This window comes from Mesocricetus auratus, unplaced genomic scaffold (assembly GCF_017639785.1).
Source record: "Mesocricetus auratus isolate SY011 unplaced genomic scaffold, BCM_Maur_2.0 Super-Scaffold_100691, whole genome shotgun sequence".
In the NCBI taxonomy this organism is placed as follows: domain Eukaryota; kingdom Metazoa; phylum Chordata; class Mammalia; order Rodentia; family Cricetidae; genus Mesocricetus; species Mesocricetus auratus.
The window spans coordinates 56,799,020-56,817,403 of record NW_024429267.1 but is presented as its reverse complement, the minus strand read 5'-3'; the positions used below and the strand labels follow the sequence as shown (position 1 = coordinate 56,817,403).

Genomic DNA, 18,384 nt, shown 5'->3' with positions numbered 1-18,384 from the left:
GTTAAGGTCGTCCCAGCTGCATACTGAGTTTGAGACCTTGTCTCAAAAGAAGAAAAATAACTGGGGGGGGGGGTATCTTGCTCTGTTACCCTGGCCGGGCCAGACTCCTGGCCCTCCCACCTCAGCCCCCACAAGTGCTAAGATTACAGACATTGCACCCTCACGTCCCGCTAACCAGTGTTCGTGACCCTGGCAGTGATCTGGGGGTGCTGGACCCCCATTTAACCTTAAGAGATTCCTTTGAAATCCATTTCCCAGGGGCTAGATACATGGCTCGGTGGTAAAGAGAGCTGGCTGTTCTTGCAGAGGACCCAGATGCGGTTCCCAGCACCCAGATGCGGTTCCCAGCACCCACCCGGCCACTCGGAACCATCTGCAACTCTGACAGAGGGCACGATGCCTCTTCTGTCTCCCATGAGCAGCAGGATTTCACAAGGTGCGAGGAAATTACATGCAAGCACGCACACACGCAAAATGAAGCATGGATAAATGTGTTTTAAAAACCCATCTCCATATTAGGCCAGGAGCCGGGACCGTGGTTCTCTTTTCCATCTCTCAAGACGGTGGGTGAAAGGCTTAGAGGCCTGACACAAAGGAGAAGACGCCTGCAGCCAAAAGTCTGGCAGTCACGCCACCGCTGCCGGTGCAGCCAGAGAGAGCCAGTGACCCGGGAAGGGAAAGTCCCCCTGCAGCCCAAACCCCATCCCGGTCCCGGTTAGAGGAACTGGCAGGCACTCCCCGTCTGCTGTGATTTCCAGAAAGTACTTGTACAAGAAGGAAATCCTCAACAGCAAAACCCAAGGTTGGAAAGAAGAAAAAGGAGGTCTTGCTGCAGCCAAGTCGGTGGTGACGAGAATGGTGATACCAAGGCGGTTACGCTTCAAAAAAAAATGCCCATGTGTCATCCTGTGGAAGCCGCGCCTCGGAAGCGCTGAGCCTCAAAAAGCCTTTCAGTCCACTCGGGAGAAGGCTTGCCGCCATTCCTGGGGCCACCCGTGAGAAGGCCGCGCGCCGGCATCACTCCTGGGACCCTCCTAATCATCCTTACCAGGCGCCACCCGCGCAAGAGGGTGGTCTTCCTGGTGCAGCGGGGCAGTGGCTCGCTACTTGTGACTGGGCCTCTTGCTCTCGACCGAGGTCCTCTGCGCAGAATACACCAGAAGTTTCTCATCATCGCCTCTACAAAGGTAGATATCAGCAAGGTTAAAAATCCCCAAACACCTCACCGAGGCTTACTTCGACAAGCAGCGGCTGCACACACGCAGGCACCAGGAGGGAGATCCTGGACACGGAGGAGGAGAAAGGCGAGATTTCAGAGCAGTGCAAGGTAGATCAGAAAACAGTGGACTCGCAGATTTGGCCATCGATGAAAACTGTCCCCAGCTCCGGGGCTACCTGCGACCTCAGTTCCCTCCGACAAATAGGATGTATCCCCACAGACTGTTTTTTTAAATTGCTAACAACCTAATTAAACAGCTTCATATGTTTAAAATAAAAGAGTCAGCCGGGCGTTGGTGGCGCACGCCTTTAATCTCAGCACTTGGGAGGCAGAGGCAGGCGGATCTCTGTGAGTTCGAGGCCAGCCTGGTCTACAAGAGCGAGTTTCAGGACAGCCTCCAAAGCCACAGAAGAAACCCTGTCTCGAAAAACCAAAAAAATAAAAAATAAAAATAAATAAAAAAATAAAAAAAAAGAGTCTTCAGCATAGTCGTCCTTGAAGGTGCTAGACCTTCAGCTTATGGATTTTTGGAGTCGGCTCCTCATTCTCTGTGGCAGCTGGTCCCGGTAGTCAACTTGCCTCATCAGGGAAGAGGGGCCTTCAACTGAGGAGCTGCCTCCATCCAAGTGACCTGTGGGCCGTGTCTGTGAGGCATTTATTCTAGTTACTAATCAATGTAGACGAGTCTAGCCCACCGTGGGCAGGTGGGCCTGGGCTGTGTGAAACAAGCATAATAGAATGGGAGTCGGAGAACAAGCTGGTAACGCTGCCTTCCTCCAGGCTCCCACCCTGCCTGGGTCCCTGCTGAATCCCCTCACTGACGGACCGCGCTGGGACTATCAGATGAGGGGACCCTTCCTTCCCTGAGCTGCTCCTGGTCATGTGTCTGTCACCGCAGCAGACAAACTAGGAGAGGGCTGAAGCCCAGTGTCTCCATGTGAAAGACCTGAAGTAATCAGGCTGAATACCCCGTGACGTCCCGAGCTCAATAACCAGACAGTTGGATGCAAACCGCAAGAGGTTTATTGTTCACACAGGCGTCTGTGGGCGATTCAGCAGCCTTAGCTAGCTGAGCGCGCCGAGCTTTAGGACAGTTTTCTTTTTATGTACATAACTTCGGCAAGCAAAGCAATGGGGGTATTGTAAAAAACAGGGCCGCTGGAGGTGCAGATCTGGGCAAGCAATAGGGGCATTGTAAGAAGCGCGGGCATAACTCATCCTTCCTGGAGAAACCACAAGGTCATAATTAAACTTATCTCTACAGCCTGCTGGTTTTCCGTGTCAGCACTCTGGGCCAGATGTTTTCAATCTGACCTTGTTCCCTGCCTAGGGGACCTTGGGGAATTTTCCACTTGAGGCGACCTTCTGAGTCTCAAAGAAAAGGGGGGGGTTGAGGTTTTTCACATGCATCACGCAGGACACCCTGGGCGTGAAAACACTGTGGGAACCAGTGAGATGGCTCAGCAGCTCTCTCAAATAAAGGTTTCTGCTGCTCTGAAGAGACACCATGACCGCGGCAACTCATGAGGAAAGCATTTCACTGGGCTGCCTTACAGGTTCAAGGCTCAGTCCCCGATCCTCATGGCGGGAAGCATGGCGTCCTGCGGGCAGGCACGGTGCTGGAGAGGGAGCTGAGAGTCCTGCATCTTGATCTGCAGGTCGTGGCAGGAGACTGGGACGGGATCTGCAGGCCGCGGCGGGAGACCGGGAAGGCTTGAGCTTGTGAGCCCCCCCCCCACAGTGACACACTTCTCCCACAAGGTGACACCTCCTAGAATGCCACTCCCTGTGGACCCAGTGTTCAAACGCACAGGCCCGTGGGGACCTGCCTACTCAAACCACACAGCAGCTGAAGTTGTTTGCGGCCAAGCCTAACCCGATTCCCAGGTTGATGGGGAGAATGAACTCCAAGTTGCCCTCTGACCTCCAGGTGTGCCCCCCCGTCACGTGCCGCCGCCACCCACAATACAATAAAAAAAAATGTGAATTTTAAAACTTAAGAAAGAGCCGGGCGTTGGTGGCGCATGCCTTTAATCCCAGCACTCGGGAGGCAGAGGCAGGCGGATCTCTGTGAGTTCGAGGCCAGCCTGGTCTACAAAGTGAGTTCCAGGACAGCCTCCAAAGCTACAGAGAAACCTTGTCTCGAAAAACCAAAAAAACAAAAAACAAAAAAACTTAAGAAAGGAATCCTGCAAGGTCACACAGCGGTTGTCACAGGTAGGATTCAAACCTAGGCGTGTGACTCCTGATCGGGCCTTAATCCGCTGGACCTACTCACGCTAAATTCATCTTGGGGTGGAGGGAAGCTGGGAACCCACTTCGGCTCAGTCCTGGTATGGACCGGCCCCGCCTGGAGGAGGGGCTGGCAAAGGGGGCCCTGGAGGTCCAGGCTGCAGAGGCGGCCCTGGGCAGCTAGGTGGCGCCTTTCACTTGCCCTGCGCCCTTCCCTAATGGTGGGGCTTGGCCTTCCTGGAAACCATCAACCAGCACGAGCTTCAGCCTTCCAGCTCCAATCCCAAACGACTGACAGCATCCAAGGAGGAGAAGCCTGTGCCTGTCTCCTTACAGTCAGTTAGAACAAGGGCTGGAGAGACGGCTCAGCAGCTGAGAGCACTTGGCTGCTCCTTCCTCGGGTCTTGAGTCCAATTCCCAGCAACCAGTAGGCGGCTCACAACCATCTCTAATGACGCCATCTGCTGGCATAAAGACAGAGCACTCATGTGTAAAATAAATAAATCTTTAAGAAAGGGGGGGGAAGAAGTCACTTAGAACAAACTTGGACCGAAGCGCTCCTGAGTGGAGGGGGCCACGGGCATCACAGGTGACCTCACCCTCTCTGAATACGTCACTTTTTGTAGTGCTAAAGACCAGACCATGGACATGGTTGCATTCCAGGTCAGCCTGGGCTACAAATGAGACCATGCTTCAAGAAGCCAGAGTCCCATCTCCAATACTGCAGAAAACAGGGCCCACAGCTTTGATCTCAGCACGGAGGAGATGGAGACAGGAAGGTCTGAAATTCAAGGTCCTCCGTAGCTACGCAGAGGGTTGGAGGCCAGCAAGAAAGTAAAACTAACAAAAACAAAAAGGCCCTAAGGACTTCCGTCAGAGCAGAGAGAGTGCTGTGTACCTGCCTGCACCGTTAGGTGTTTGCTGTCTACAGGGCCTCTCTCTGCACTTCTGATTTGGAATTGCCTCGTGTGTGAACTGCTGTTTTTTATCGTTATTTTGTGTGGTGTTGAGACAGGTTTCTACATAGCCCCAGAACTTGAGAGGCAGAGGCAGGTGGATCTCTGAGTTTGAGCCCAGCATGGTCTACAGAGCGAGTTCTGGGATAGCCAGGTCTACACAGAGAAACCCTGTCTCAAAAAAAACCAAAGCCAAAACCAAACCAAACAAGCAACAACAACAAAGAAAAAGACAAACTCTCAGTCCTCTTGGATCTGAGTGTTAGACTCACTGGACAATTTAGAAATAGCGTGTTTCTAATGAGGCACACGGAGAGAAACCTCCATTGCTCAGCGACAGGACCTGGAAAATTCCTCACAGGAGTTACCACGCTTGATGCTGTGAAAGTAAGTTTGCCTTCATGCCCCCTCTTTTTTTATTACCATTTTGCGGGGAAGTGGGGAGATAGGATTTCACTATGTAGCCATGGCCAACCTCTAGACCTCGTCAGCGTCAAACTCAGAGACCCACCGTCTCTGCCTCCTATGTACTGGGGATAAAGGCGTGCGCCACCATACCAGCATAATTACATCTGGTTGGTTGGTTGATTTGTTTGTTTGTTTTCAAAAGAATATTTTGCGTTTGGAGGTCACAGGACGACTTGTAGAAGTTGGCTCCCTCTTTCCACCAAGTGGGTCCCCGGGGATTGAACTCGGGTCTTGGTGGCAAGCTGAGCCGTCAGCTTCCTCACCTGAGGCATGACTACCAGCCTGCGCTTTTCTTAGTCACAGAAACCGGGCCACTTTTACGACACACACTACAGGGTGAGCACTCTCCACAGACCTCTCCAAGGGGCAATCCATTCAACGCTCACAGTCACACAATCGTCCAGGGAGGCAGTCTCTTCTTGTAGATGGCCCTGCTTCCTCTGGAACATCTTGTGGGAGGGAGGCTCTGCCCCTTCCATCCCTTCCAGGGACACCAGGATTGGGGGGGTGGGGGGATGGCAATGGAGGGAGGAGACAGAGAAGGTATTGACGCCATGGAGAGGTTCACAATGCCTGTCATCACCCCCGGCATCCGAAGGAACTTGGATTTCAGAAGGAAGACAGAGTACACTCTCACCCAGAGAACAGTCTGTCTTCCCACCTGGGACAGAAGCCTCTTCCTTCCGTGACGTCCCCTCCACACAGGCCAGTGTGCCAGCATCAAGGATGAGGCTTGCAGGGTGACTGGAGAGGAGGCAGGTGTGATGTCTGCCACCCCCTCTGCGACCACAGACATGATGACTCCAGGGTCAGAAATAACCCCAGAGTCATCTTCATGTGTCGGTCCTCCCAGCCGTTCCCAGAGAATCTGGCCCCTGAGTCACAGTGAAGAGTCCAGAAGTAGCCACGGACCCAGGTAACTGGGTGGGAGCACCACAGAACTAGCCTACAGGTTTGGCTTGGTTTGGTTTTTGTAAACAGGCCCATTCCTTCAGGAGTCCACTCAGGGTTACTTTCCTCAGAGCTTCGCAGGCCCAGGCTGCAGAGCTAGGGTGAGAAAAGACGGGAGAAGCCCGGCGGTGGTGGCACACACCTTTAATCCCAGCACTTGGGAGGCAGAGGCAGGTGGATCTCTGTGAGTTCGAGGCCAGCCTGGTCCACAGAGCTACACAGAGAAACACTGTCTCAAAAAAGCAGACAAAAAGAAAGAAGGAAGGAAGGAAGAAAAGAAATGACAGGAGACAGTCCACTGTCTTTCTGCACAGAGAGAATCAGAGGATGGAGAAGACCTGGGCCTTTTACTCAAAGATGTTTCCGGTAAAGATGGGTGATGAGGAGCCAGGCCCTGGGCACGTTGGCAACAACTGTCCAGCAGAGAGAGGAGCATAAAGGATGAGAGAACAGAGATACCCATATGTCAAGTGTCCCCCTTATTCATCCCCTCAAAATAGTCTGATGTCTCCATCCATGACTGAGTCACCCACCCTGATCCTTGGGGCAGACGTGGATGAATGGACTCCTCCTCCGCTCTACCCCTCCTCAGCCCTAAGGCCTGGTAACTGACTCCCCGGGATGGAAAGCCGACTTCCACAAGCCCTAAAAATAACCGGTCCACTTAATACTCCCAACATAGCCTCTCCCTGCCCCCACCCGCCCTCCCCCAGCCAGCCAGATAAAGGCAGCTGCCTCACTGGCAGAGAACAGAAACCCAGAGCCAAGGTGGAGAGAAGGCTTGGGACCCAGGAACAGAACAGAACCAACGCCGAACAACCCCAGGAGGAATACAGACTCCAAGGCTGCGCCCGCTAGACCCAGACTCCAGGCTAGACCCTCGGTGAGCACCTCCTCACCCCACCCCGCTCTCTCGGCTGTGGCCTTCTGGACCCTGCAGCTTGGGTATCAGGAGCGAACCTGGCGGGTGTGAGGGCAAGTGTACAGGGCAGGCCCCGAGAGAAAAAAATCCACCAGGATTTCTCTAGGAGGCAGCAAGCGTTTGTGTGTGTTCAGCAGCTGCTGTGGTTACCACAGGCTAGCCCAAAAAGCAGAGTCTCTCTGATCTAGTATAATCCACAGAGAGTTTCTGGTGGCCGCCTGGAGCTTTGATTTTTTTTTTAATTTACGTTTATTTTCTCTGTGTGTGTGTGTGTGTGTGTGTGTGTGTGTGAGTGTGAGTGGGGTCTGTGTGCCATGATGAAAGTGTAGCAATCGGGGCACATTGTTTCTCTGTTTTACCATATACATGGATCCCAGGAATGGAACTTGGGTCCTCGGAAACAGCAAGAGGTACCTTTGCTGGCCCTGGAGCTATGGGCCTGGGATGGAACTTAGGTGGTAAAGTGCTTTGGTCTAAGCCTTGGGAGACAGAGGCAGGGGAAGGGCCTGAAGTTCAAGTCCCCCTCCATCACTCCCTAAGTTTGAGACCACTGTGGACTAGATGAAAACCTGTCTCAAAAATAAATAGAAATGCAATATGGAGCTCCTCTTACTTCAGGGGTTCCTCCCCCAGGAAGCCTGAGGCCAGTCCAGGGATTGCGGGAAAGAGGGACGGACAAAAGCCAGGAAGGTAAGGGGCCAGGAATATCGAGGCCTAGGGCAAGCCCAGTTCCCGGTATTGTTGGTGACAACCTTAGCTTCTATGGCCCCAGCGACTTTGGTGCCCAGGCTAGCCTTTGAGCAACTTCCCTTGTGAGGCAGCCTGGGTGGGATGACTTTGTCCCCAGGCCATTGTCTTGCTCTGTGGGAAAACCCTCAGACTAAATCAAGGGCAGCTCGGAATGGAAGATCAGATCTGAGGCTGCCCACGGTAGACACCCAGGGCAGGCCAGTGCGGACAGAGGAGGGCCAGGGCTGTAGAGGGGGCGGGGCGGGGTGGGGGAGGAGTCCTAAGCAGTAGGTGGTCCTGAGTGGCTGTCTCAACATAGCAGACCTATACACAGACAGTTTTTGAAACTTACTATATCCTAAAACTGGCCCGAAACCTGTCTGTAGGAGTCTCACTCAGGCCAGGAGCCAGAAAACTCACCCCTGCCTTCTCCACCCCCTTGCTGAGCCTCCATGGACAAGGTTTCTGTCCCCTCTCTGGGACTCTGTTTTCCCTAATGACAGACATCTGAGGATCCTTACATCTGACCTCTTTGGTCTCCAACTCTCAAAAAGGCTTTTGGGGGTTCCTGGGAGCTGGGGTTAGGAGGGGGTGGTGATTTGTATAGGATATGCTCGGCCCTCCATCACGGTGACCAGCTAGGGCACGGGTTTGTGTGTGGTCTCCTCAGCAGAGCTCAGAGACCAAGAGGGACCACCCAGGGCTTTTGCCTGGGGCCCAGGCAGGAAATGTCAGACCACACCTCCCTCAGGACCCTGATAGCCTAGGCGGATAGGCCAGGGAGGGGGTGGGGCGGGCAGCCCTCCCTTCTCCTCCCTCTGAGGTAGGAGGACAGGATGATGGCCCTGTCTCTCACTTGACACCAGCGGTTCCTGCTTCACCTCACATCCTCCGGTCCCTTTGAGTGATGGGGACCCTCCAGGTTGGTCTGCAAGACAGACACCTCACAGGAAGCAGGAGGTGGAGTCCTAGGAGCCCACAGTATGGAAGACAGCATGGGACATGGGCACACCAGGCCTCCCTCTGAGTGCCATGGCTGAGGCCCGTACCTCAGCTATATTTAGGGCCGAGAGCAGGGCGGGGCAGCGGGTCAGGGCAGCCCACAGTTCACATTCCTTCCCTAATGGCCTCTGGGGACTGTCATAACACCTGTCACAAGACAGATAGGACATACATGAAGCAGGCCGGAAGATGGCTCCTGGAGGGATGTGAGGTCACCGCTGAGGAGTGAGGAGAGAGGGCGGGAGGCAGGCCTTGGTGGAAGCCGGGTGGGGGAGGGGTCAGGATCCAGATGCTGGCTGGAGGCCTGCCCTTGCCTGCCCACAGCTGGGGAGGGCTCTCTGTGAGCCAGGACAGGGCTCTCATGTCCAGAGATGCTTAGGCAGAAGGGATCTTAATCCATACACACAGTCTCACACACTCTGGGTATGTCACCTCCCAATTCTCTTAGGGGTGCCTGTTGAGGACTAGAGGGGCCTTATGGCCAATAAAAAAAGCCTCTTATTGCTTGGGAGTGACTCCAAGTTAGCACTGCCTAAGCTCGTTCTTCAGGATCTGACTCTGGGCTCTGTTTCTTTTTTTTTTTTTTTTTTTTTGGTTTTTTTCGAGACAGGGTTTCTCTGTGGCTTTGGAGGCTGTCCTGGAACTAGCTCTTGTAGACCAGGCTGGCCTCAAACTCACTGAGATCCACCTGCCTCTGCCTCCCGAGTGCTGGGATTAAAGGCATGCGCCACCAACACCCGGCCATTTTTGTTTTTGTTTTTTTTTTGGTTTTTTGAGACAGGGTTTCTCTGTGGCTTTGGAGGCTGTCTTGGAACTAGCTCTTGTAGACCAGGCTGGCCTCGAACTCACAGAGATCCACCTGCCTCTGCCTCCCAAGTGCTGGGATTAAAGGCGTGTGCCACCAACGCCCGGCTGGGCTCTGTTTCTTATCCTTAATGGCAAAGCATTGTGGGGAGAAAAAAAAACTTAAGATACCATTAGTCCTGGACTGGGAATGTGGCTCAGTTGCTAGAATGCTTGCCCAGCATGCAGGAGGCCCTGGGGTCAGTCCATGGCACCCGGAGTGGTGGCACATTCTGGTAATCGCATTACTTGGAAGGTGGCAGCAGGTTTGGGAATTCAAGGTCATTATCAGCTACGCAGCAGGCAGGCCTGGACTACTTGAGACCCTGTCTGTGAAAAGAGAAACCCTGACCTGGAATTCAAATGTTGGCTCTGCCTAAACACGAACAATTTCCCCTCCTTGGGCCTCTATTTCGCTAGCAAGAGCTGCTGACCCAGGGTCCTGGGAAAAGGTTAGAGTGAGTTAAGAGCCAGAGAGTGGAAGTTGGAAAGGGTTTTTTGGTCAACGTGCTAATTCCGCCCTCTGGTGTCCTGCGAGGGAATTTCACCACCAGAGGAAAAGATTCTTCATTTAACCTTCATTGAGGCTTCTCCTAAGACAGGACTCTTCAAAGCACCCCTGTGTGAGTCTCCCGGGCATAAATGACTTTAACAGAGGGAGATGTCGATGATTCATCCAGGCTCACCCTGGAGATCCCTCCAGAGGCTAGAAAGAGTCCCGAGTGGACTCTGGATCCCGAGTGCCATGCTGGATCCCAGCAACCTAGGTGACACTGGGAAATAGGGGCTCACAGGGATGGATGGATGGATGGATGGATGGATGGATGGATGGATGGATGGATGGATGGATGGATGGATGGATGGGTGGGTGGGTGGGTGGGTGGGTGGGTGGATGGACACACCAGCCAGGCAAGTGGCTAATGAGCCTCGGGTTAGCTATCTAGAGACGTGGGGGGAGCCCCTCGGTAGGTGTCACACAGTCCCTCGGCCGTCCCCCTGCCCTCCGTCCCAGGAACTGGCCCTCACTCGCCTCACCTCTTCCCTTTCTCAGAAGGATGGCTGATGCCCAGACGCAGGTAGCTCCTACACCAACTGTCCAAATGAGGACGGGAGAGGGCCTGTCCCTCCCCCCTCCGCCAGCCCTGGAGGGTCTGCCGCAGCCACCACCCAAGGAGTCCTTCTCCAAGCTCCAGCAGCAACGGCAAGCCAGCGAGCTGCGCCGTCTCTACAAGCACATCCACCCCGAGCTTCGGAAGAACCTCGAGGAAGCTGTGGCTGAGGACCTGGCCGAGGTGCTGGGCTCCGAGGAGCCCACGGAGGGCGATGTTCAGTGTATGCGCTGGATCTTTGAGAACTGGCGGCTGGATGCCATTGGCGACCACGAGAGGCCAGCAGCTGCCAAGGAACCTGTGTCGGGGGGCAACGTTCAGGCCACCTCTCGGAAGTTTGAGGAAGGCTCCTTTGCCAGCGGCCCGGATCAGGAGCCGGCTGGATCCCGTCCACCGGGAGGGGATGTTCAAACAGCCAGACAGCTGTTTGAGACCAAGCCGCTAGATGCACTGACAGTCCGGGAGGAAGCGACAGAGGCCGCCGCGAAGGAGCCCGCTGCCGGTGGAGACGTGCGGGGTACCAGAGAGCTCTTTGAGACGCGTCCTCTGGACCGGCTGGGCTCCCGCCCCTCTGTCCAGGAGCAGAGCCCCTTGGAGCTGCGCTCTGAGATCCAGGAGCTGAAGGGGGGTGTGAAGAAGACAGTGAAGCTGTTTCAGACGGAACCTCTATGCGCCATCCAGGACGCAGAGGGCGCCATCCACGAAGTCAAGGCTGCCTGTCGCGAGGAGATTCAAAGCAACGCCGTGAGGTCAGCCCGCTGGCTCTTTGAGACCCGACCTCTGGATGCCTTCAACCAGGATCCCAGCCAGGTGCGGGTGATTCGGGGGATCTCCCTTGAGGAGGGAGCCCTGCCCGACGTCAGTGCGACTCGTTGGATCTTTGAGACCCAGCCTCTGGATGCCATCCGTGAGATCCTGGTGGACGAGAAGGACTTCCAGCCGTCTCCAGATCTCATCCCACCTGGTCCAGATGTTCAGCAGCAGAGGCATCTGTTTGAGACCCGGGCCCTGGACACTCTGAAGGGGGAAGGAGAAGCTGGGGCAGAGGCTCCACCCAAGGAGGAGGTGATCCCCGGTGACGTTCGCTCTACACTCTGGCTGTTTGAGACGAAGACCCTGGATGCTCCCAGAGACCAGGTCCAAGTGGGCCATTTGCAGCGAGTGGGTCACCAGAAGGGTGAGGTGCTTACGACTGGCCGTCTGGCTGGCGATGGCCTCTCGGCGTTGCCTCTGTCTCAGGGTGTCCCCCAGCACGATGGGTTGAAGGGGGACGTGAAAACCTTCAAGAAACTTTTTGAGACCCTTCCCCTCGACAGCTTCGGGCAGGGTGAGCATCCAGTCTGTGGAAACATAAGCAGAGCGCAAACAGCTGAGTCTGCCAAGCAGCCCCAGGGCACAGATTCCCCCATCTATGCAATGCAGGACAGCAGGGGACAGCTCCATGCCCTGACTTCTGTCAGCAGAGAGCAGGTAGTGGGAGGTGACGTTCAAGGCTACAAGTGGATGTTTGAGACGCAGCCCCTGGACCAGCTGGGTCGAAGCCCCAGCACTGTCGATGTGGTCCGAGGCATCACTCGGCAGGAAGTGGTGGCTGGGGACGTTGGCACCACTCGGTGGCTCTTTGAGACACAGCCACTGGAGATGATCCACCAACAGGAGCAACAGAAAAGACTGGAGGAGGATGGGAAGGGTCCAGAAGCTCCTCCTTCGGAGCCCCCTCGAAAAGGCGATGTTCAGACCATCCGCTGGCTGTTTGAGACCTACCCCATGAGCGAGCTGGCGGAGAAGCCAGAATCAGAGGTCCTAGATCCAGCGATCAAGGCTGAGGCACAGTCATGCACCTGGATGTTTGGGCCCCAGTCTCTGAACCAGGTAGAAGGCTCTGGGGAGCAGCACCTGCAAGCCAGCCAGGTCCAGGCTAGAGACAGACAGACAGACAGACATGTCTTTGAGACTGAATCCCGGCAGGCATCGGACCAGCCCTGTGGCAAAAGGCCTGTAAGGTACTGCAGCCGGGTAGAGATACCTTCAGGGCAGGTATCTCGGCAGAAAGAGGTTTTCCAGGCACTGGAGGCAGGCAAGAAGGAGACGCAGGAGGCCAGAATGAGCCCTGGGTCCATCCCCACAGGCTCTGTGCACAAATTCACCTGGCTGTTTGAGAACTGCCCCATGGGTTCCCTGGCAGCTGAGAGCATCCAAGAGGACAACCTCCAGGAGGCACAGTCTAAAGGCCCTGCCCATCGCAGGACACCAGAGAGGCAGGAGACGGCAGCCGAGAGAACCCTTCGGACTTTGCACGCCACTCCAGGCATCCTGCACCACGGAGGCATCCTCATGGAAGCCCGAGGGCCAGGGGAGCTCTGCCTCGCCAAGTATGTGCTCCCAGGCCCAGGGCAGGGGCGCCCCTACGTGCGGAAGGAGGAGCTGGTGTGTGGCGAGCTCCCCAGGATCGTCCGCCAAGTGCTGCGCCGGGCGGATGTGGACCGGCGGGGGCTGCTGGTTCAGGAGGACGCTGCTGGCCGGCTCCGGCTGCACCCACTCAGGTTGCCAGGGCCAGGTGGCAGCGGGAATATTGAAGACATGGACCCTGAGCTGCAGCAGCTGCTGGCTTGTGGCCTTGGGGTCTCGGTGGCAAAGACAGGGCTGGTGATGCAAGAGACAGGGCAGGGCCTAGTGGTGCTGACTGCTTACTCCCTGCAGCCCCAGCTAACCAGCGGGGCCCCCGAAAGGAGCAGTGTGCAGCTGCTGGCCAGCTGCATAGACAAAGGAGACCTGACGGGCCTTCAGAGTTTGCGGTGGGAGCCACCAACAGACTCGAGTTCTGTACCGGGCAGCGAGGAGCCCCAGAGGTTTCCCCCAGCTGAGAGCATCATACATGTTGCCCCGTTGGACTCCACCGTGGAGATGGAGCACCTGAGAGTTTCGGGGACCACACCCTGCCCACCTCCACCTCGGGCAGTTGGAAAAGTGTTCCTTCCAAATGGGAGAGCTGTAAACCAGGCCCCATTGCAGGAAGCAAGAAAGCAAACAGATACCAGCCCTGCTGGGCAGACAGGGAAGGCAGCCTTAGGAGGGCCACAAGGAACCGCAGCTTCCCCTCTAGGCTCTGGGACCCCGGATCTCCAGGGAGCCGTGCAAAATCTGCGGATGGCAACTGCCGAGGCCCAAAGCCTGCGCCAGCAAGTTCTGAACAGACGTCCGCAGGGCTCTGACCCTACAGCCACCTCTGTGCCTGGCCAAGATGGTCTGCAAGCATCAATCCCTGCCACGGGGCTTACCCAAGGCAGCGTCAGGCCTGTGGTCAGAAGTGAGGCCCGGATCCCAGCAGCCCCCAGAAAGGTCAGTGGGGACAACAAAGCAGTCCCCAAAGGGGCGCCTAGGGGGCGGGTGACCATACAGGACGGTATCTATACTGCTCACCCTGTGCGGACTCCTGACCCACTTGGGGCTGTCCAGTTTTCTGAAAAAGAGCCCCAACCAAGGGACAGAGAGAGTACGCTCTCTGCCCACAATCCCAGCCCAAGCCAGACAGAACCAGGTGTGAGTCCCAGGCCAGGGTATCAGGAGCCTGGGGGTCATACGCAAAGGGCCTGGGGACCTCTGGGGAAATTGATGGCCCAAAGTTGGGCCAAGGGCCTCCAAGCAGCAGACTCCACCCTGAAGACTGTCCCTCTAACTCACCACACTGCGACCTCTAAACCCCAGACAGCAGGTGCCAGCCTGCACTCCCATAATGCCTCTGTTCCTCCCCCTCCTACTCTCCCAGCTGCTGTGACAGAACCTGACCACCCAGCTCAAGGCCACCGCTGCCATGAAGACTCCATCCAGCAGGCCTCGGAGCCCCACCTTCACACCCACAACAGACCTGCTGGCCAGGAAACCCCTGAGGGGTCAGAGACAGAAAGCTCCAAACAGGAATGTACCGCATCTCCAAGAAAGAAACCTCCAGTGCCTCCCAAACCTGCTCACCTGAGCCAACTCCACCCGCCTCACAGGCTGCCCAAGCCCATGGCAGTCTCTTCCAGCATCTCAGAAGCAGGACAAGAGCGCAAGCCAGGTGAGCCAGAAACAGCCAACCCTCAGTCAGCCAAAGCTCCCAAAGCAGCAGGCCCGGAATGCCTGCCTCCAGCCCAGCCCTCCAAGGGACAGTGCCCTCAGGTGAACATCCTCAGCAATGACTTCACCCCACCACAAAAGGGCCTTAGCTCCCCAAAAGAGCAGCCCATGAACTGTTCCAAGCTGGGGACACCTGAGAGCCCAGAGACTGTACAAGGCAGCCATCGAGAGCTCCAGAGCCTCCTCAGCCAGGTGCAAGCCCTGGAGCAGGAAGCAACCCACAGTGTGGATGTACAGGCCCTGCGGAAGCTCTTTGAGGGTGCACCCCAGCCGGGAGGGGGCACCCCTCAGGTTCCCACCACACCCCACAAGACTGAGGCCTCGGTGGAGCAGGCGTTTGAGGAACTGACTCGGGTGAATGCTGAGGTTGCCCAGCTGAAGGAACAGACCCTGGCCCGGCTGCTGGACATCGAAGAAGCGGTACACAAAGCTCTTAGTTCCATGTCGAGCCTCCAGTCTGAGGCTCACACGGGAGTTATCCACAGAGAACGCCAAAAGATCCCAGTGCACACCAAGCCAGTGCCTCCATCACCAGCAGAACCAGACCTACAGGCTCAAGCCAGGCCAAAGATCCAACTGTAGTCAAAAATCAAGGCAAGGCTGAGAGCCGTCCAGAGGAACAAGGCCAAGCTAAGATCAGAAATCACACAGAGGCCAAAGGTCAGGCAGCCCTGTCGCCTGTTCTTCCCTCCAGGACACCGGAGTCCAGCCTCCAACAAACGTCACCTTCCCGCAGGGGCTCCTCCCCCCCCCCATCATCTCTATCCAATCAGCTAGAGAAGCTTTTGGGAGCTCCTGGCCTTCAGGGAAGCCATTATATCTCAGGGAAAAGCACACACCTAGCTCAGGACATAAGCCAAGCCCTGCTCTACCAGAGAGATAGCCAAGACCAGGCTGGGATGGTTTCCAAGGACTCTGCGCCCAAAGGGCAGCAGAAGAGCGTTCTGGAATTGCAGTGTGGGCCAGCTAGCTCCAAGTCCTACGGAGCCACAAGAACGGTGATTAAACAACATAAGGAGATACACAGTCCTCCCTCCTCCACCATCACCCAGCAGGCAGAGAGAGCCGCGGATGGACCCCGGACCACAGCTCGCGGCGCCACACGGCACCCTTGCTAACGCAGCTCCTACGCAGCCCCTCACAGTTCAAACAGAGACATGGCAGAAGCCCAGATGGCGTGGGTTCCCTGCAGCCACATCCAGCCGGCTGCCCAGTGAGCCCCTCTGTCTCTCCCGCCCATCTTAGGTACCCCTCACCCCAGCTCTAGGACTGAGTCAGGGGCCGACAAGGACCAAGAAGAATGGCGCTCTTCAGAGAGATGATGGGGGCTGCTTGCCTCCTCGGGACCGGTTCTTGAAAAAGCAAGAAAAGTGAAGCGGCCAGCTGCAGAGTAACACTGGATGCGCGGGAGGCGGCCTGCAGCTGCCTGTGGCGGATGGATGGCGCACGCACGCTCCACCACAGCAGGCCAGCTTACACACACGTTAGTCTGCCCCTCATCGCCGGAGTTTGAGAGACACCCCTCCACGCGTCCCTCCGCCGTTAGCCTTTATTTCTTTTGTTATGGAATCTGGCTGTCTTTTTTTTTTTTTTTTTTTTTTGTATCGTTTTGGAGGCTGTCCTGGAACTCGCTCTGTAGACCAGGCTGGCCTCGAACTCACAGAGATCCACCTGCCTCTGCCTCCCGAGTGCTGGGATTAAAGGCATGCGCCACCAAAGCCCAGCTTGGAATCTGGCTGTCTTAGTCCCCGGTGAGGACCAGGGCTGACAGAACTGGACATGGCATTGTTAGAGATTGGACAGAAGGCTCCAGAAAAACCTGGGTGCCTGCCTCTTCATCACCGGTGGTCCAAAGTTCACACAGAAAGAGCCACCAATCAAGTGTTCCTAGAAGCTAAATACACTGCCCTTCCTGCTCCCTTCACCCCCACTCTGCACCCCAAATGAGAAAATACGACCCCGAAATAAAGGTGATTCTCCACTCTGTGTATCAGCCTGTGTATGTTCCTGCCCCGGAGCCAAGGTTCGCAAAGGGAAAACAGCCATGGTCATCAGGTGACTGCTCTAACATTAGCAGCTCTGACTCTGAGCGGGCATTCCTCCACAGTGTAGGTCAGGAAACAGAAAGGCCCCGCCCACTCCCTGTTCTGTGAGCTCTGCATGCCCACACACACACACACAGACTCCAGGCAGCACGGGGCTCCAAGGGAAATGCATGGCCACCAGCACTCCATAGTCAGACTCATACACACACTGCACATACACACATATGCACACACAGGCACACACACACACACACACAGAGGCTACCAACATGTACCACTCACTCACACATACACACAGGCACACACACACACAGAGGCTACCAACATGTACCACTCACTCACACACACACACACACTCACACACACACACACATACTCTCTCTCTCTCACACACACACACACACACCACAGACCCACAACGTGCTGCTCCCCCCTTTATCTCTGCCTCCTGCCTGATGGAGGTTCTTGGATGTCATTCTAGGAAAAAATCTTAAAATCCTGGCCCAGAATGGGAAAGAGACCCCATACAACCAGGGAAGGGGAGGGAGGAACATCCCGCTAGAACTCCCATGCCCAGAATGACTCAGCCATTTCTCATCACCTGTACTCTTGGCACAGGCACTGTGTGTCAGGCGGGGAGGTGTCCTTGGGAAGGGAGCGAGCAGACCCTGACTGGGAAATGCAGTGGCTTGGTGAAAAACCTCTTTCTTTCCTCTTTGAACAATCACTGCGCACCCTAAGTCAGGTCCATCGCAGGGTGGACACAGGACAGCGAGACGCAGTGGGGCACTGTTCTCAGGAACCTGGCTTTGCACGGGGAGAGGGAGAGACCACAGATGACATCAGGAAGAGGGTGACGTGCCCAACTGGGCTGTCTTCCCACTCGGGAGACATGAGTCATAAGTCGTGGCAGCGTGACCGTGACAGGGAGACGGCACGTGTGGGCCTCCATAAGGAGGATGCATCTGCTGTCTGGATATCAAGGGGACAGGACCCAGAGACTGGTGGTCGCGTCATCTCAGCCCTGGGGCGGGGGGCAGGAGGAGCACAAGTTCAAGGTAATCGGTGGCAACTAGTAAGCTTGGGGCTGGCCTGGGCTACATCAGGCTGGTCAAAACAAAGGGCGTGGGAGCCAGAAATGATGGTGCATCCCTTTGATTCCAGCACCAAGGAGACGGGGAGTGCGGAGGGGGAGGTGGGGGGAGGGGTAAGCAAGCAGACATCTGTGAGTAGGCTAGCCTGGTCTACCAGCCAATGCTAAGTTAGCCAGTGCTGCATAATGAAGGAGGAGGAGGAGGAGCAGGAGGGGAGGAGGGGGAGGAGGGGGAGGAGCAGGAGGGGAAGAGGGGGAGGAGGAGAAGGAGGGGAGGAGGGGGAGGAGGAGGAGAAAAGGTCTGGATGTGAGGACATAACTCACCAGTGCCTTCTCCACCTAACATGTACAAGGGTCCAGTAAATCAACCCTCAATACCACACAAAATAAAATGTGTGTACCAGCCGGGCGGTGGTGGCACACGCCTTTAATCCCAGCACTCGGGAGGCAGAGGCAGGCGGATCTCTGTGAGTTCGAGGCTGGGCTGGACCGATAGCCTCCAAAACAATACAGAGAAACCCTGTCTCGAAAAACCAAAAAAAAAAAAAATGTGTGTACCAGGAATTCCCGTGTCTCTGGGACCCCACCTTGGCTGTCCTCTCTACCTTCCCCAGGCTCTCCCTTGGCTTAACCTGTGAGTGTCTTCCGTGTCCTCATCTATAAGATGGGCATGATTGTGGTACAACGTGAAGACCGAAT

At 55.9% G+C, this 18,384-nt stretch overlaps 2 protein-coding genes and 1 pseudogene across 2 annotated transcripts; all 3 read left to right on the top strand.

The window, feature by feature from the left end:
* The first annotated feature begins 396 nt into the window (after nt 1–396).
* Nucleotides 397–1,452, top strand: LOC101836392 (annotated as a pseudogene).
* Nucleotides 1,453–6,582: 5,130 nt separating this feature from the next.
* Nucleotides 6,583–14,335, top strand: LOC101825772 (xin actin-binding repeat-containing protein 1). The gene is made up of 3 exons (XM_021234252.2): nt 6,583–6,709; nt 10,374–13,770; nt 14,198–14,335. Exons 2-3 carry the CDS (start codon nt 10,378–10,380, stop codon nt 14,204–14,206), a joined length of 3,402 nt encoding a protein of 1,133 aa, XP_021089911.1. The 5' UTR covers nt 6,583–6,709; nt 10,374–10,377; the 3' UTR covers nt 14,207–14,335.
* LOC121137575 (xin actin-binding repeat-containing protein 1-like) lies at nt 13,805–16,528 on the top strand. The gene is given in 2 exon segments (XM_040740136.1): nt 13,805–15,016; nt 15,019–16,528. Coding segments are annotated over 2 exon segments (1,620 nt in total). The 5' UTR covers nt 13,805–14,043; the 3' UTR covers nt 15,666–16,528.
* Nucleotides 16,529–18,384: the final 1,856 nt, after the last annotated feature.

Bases quoted from the DNA above. Each gene is read 5' to 3' on its own strand.
- LOC101825772 (XM_021234252.2), top strand. From the start codon at position 10,378: ATGGCTGATGCCCAGACGCAGGTAGCTCCTACACCAACTGTCCAAATG.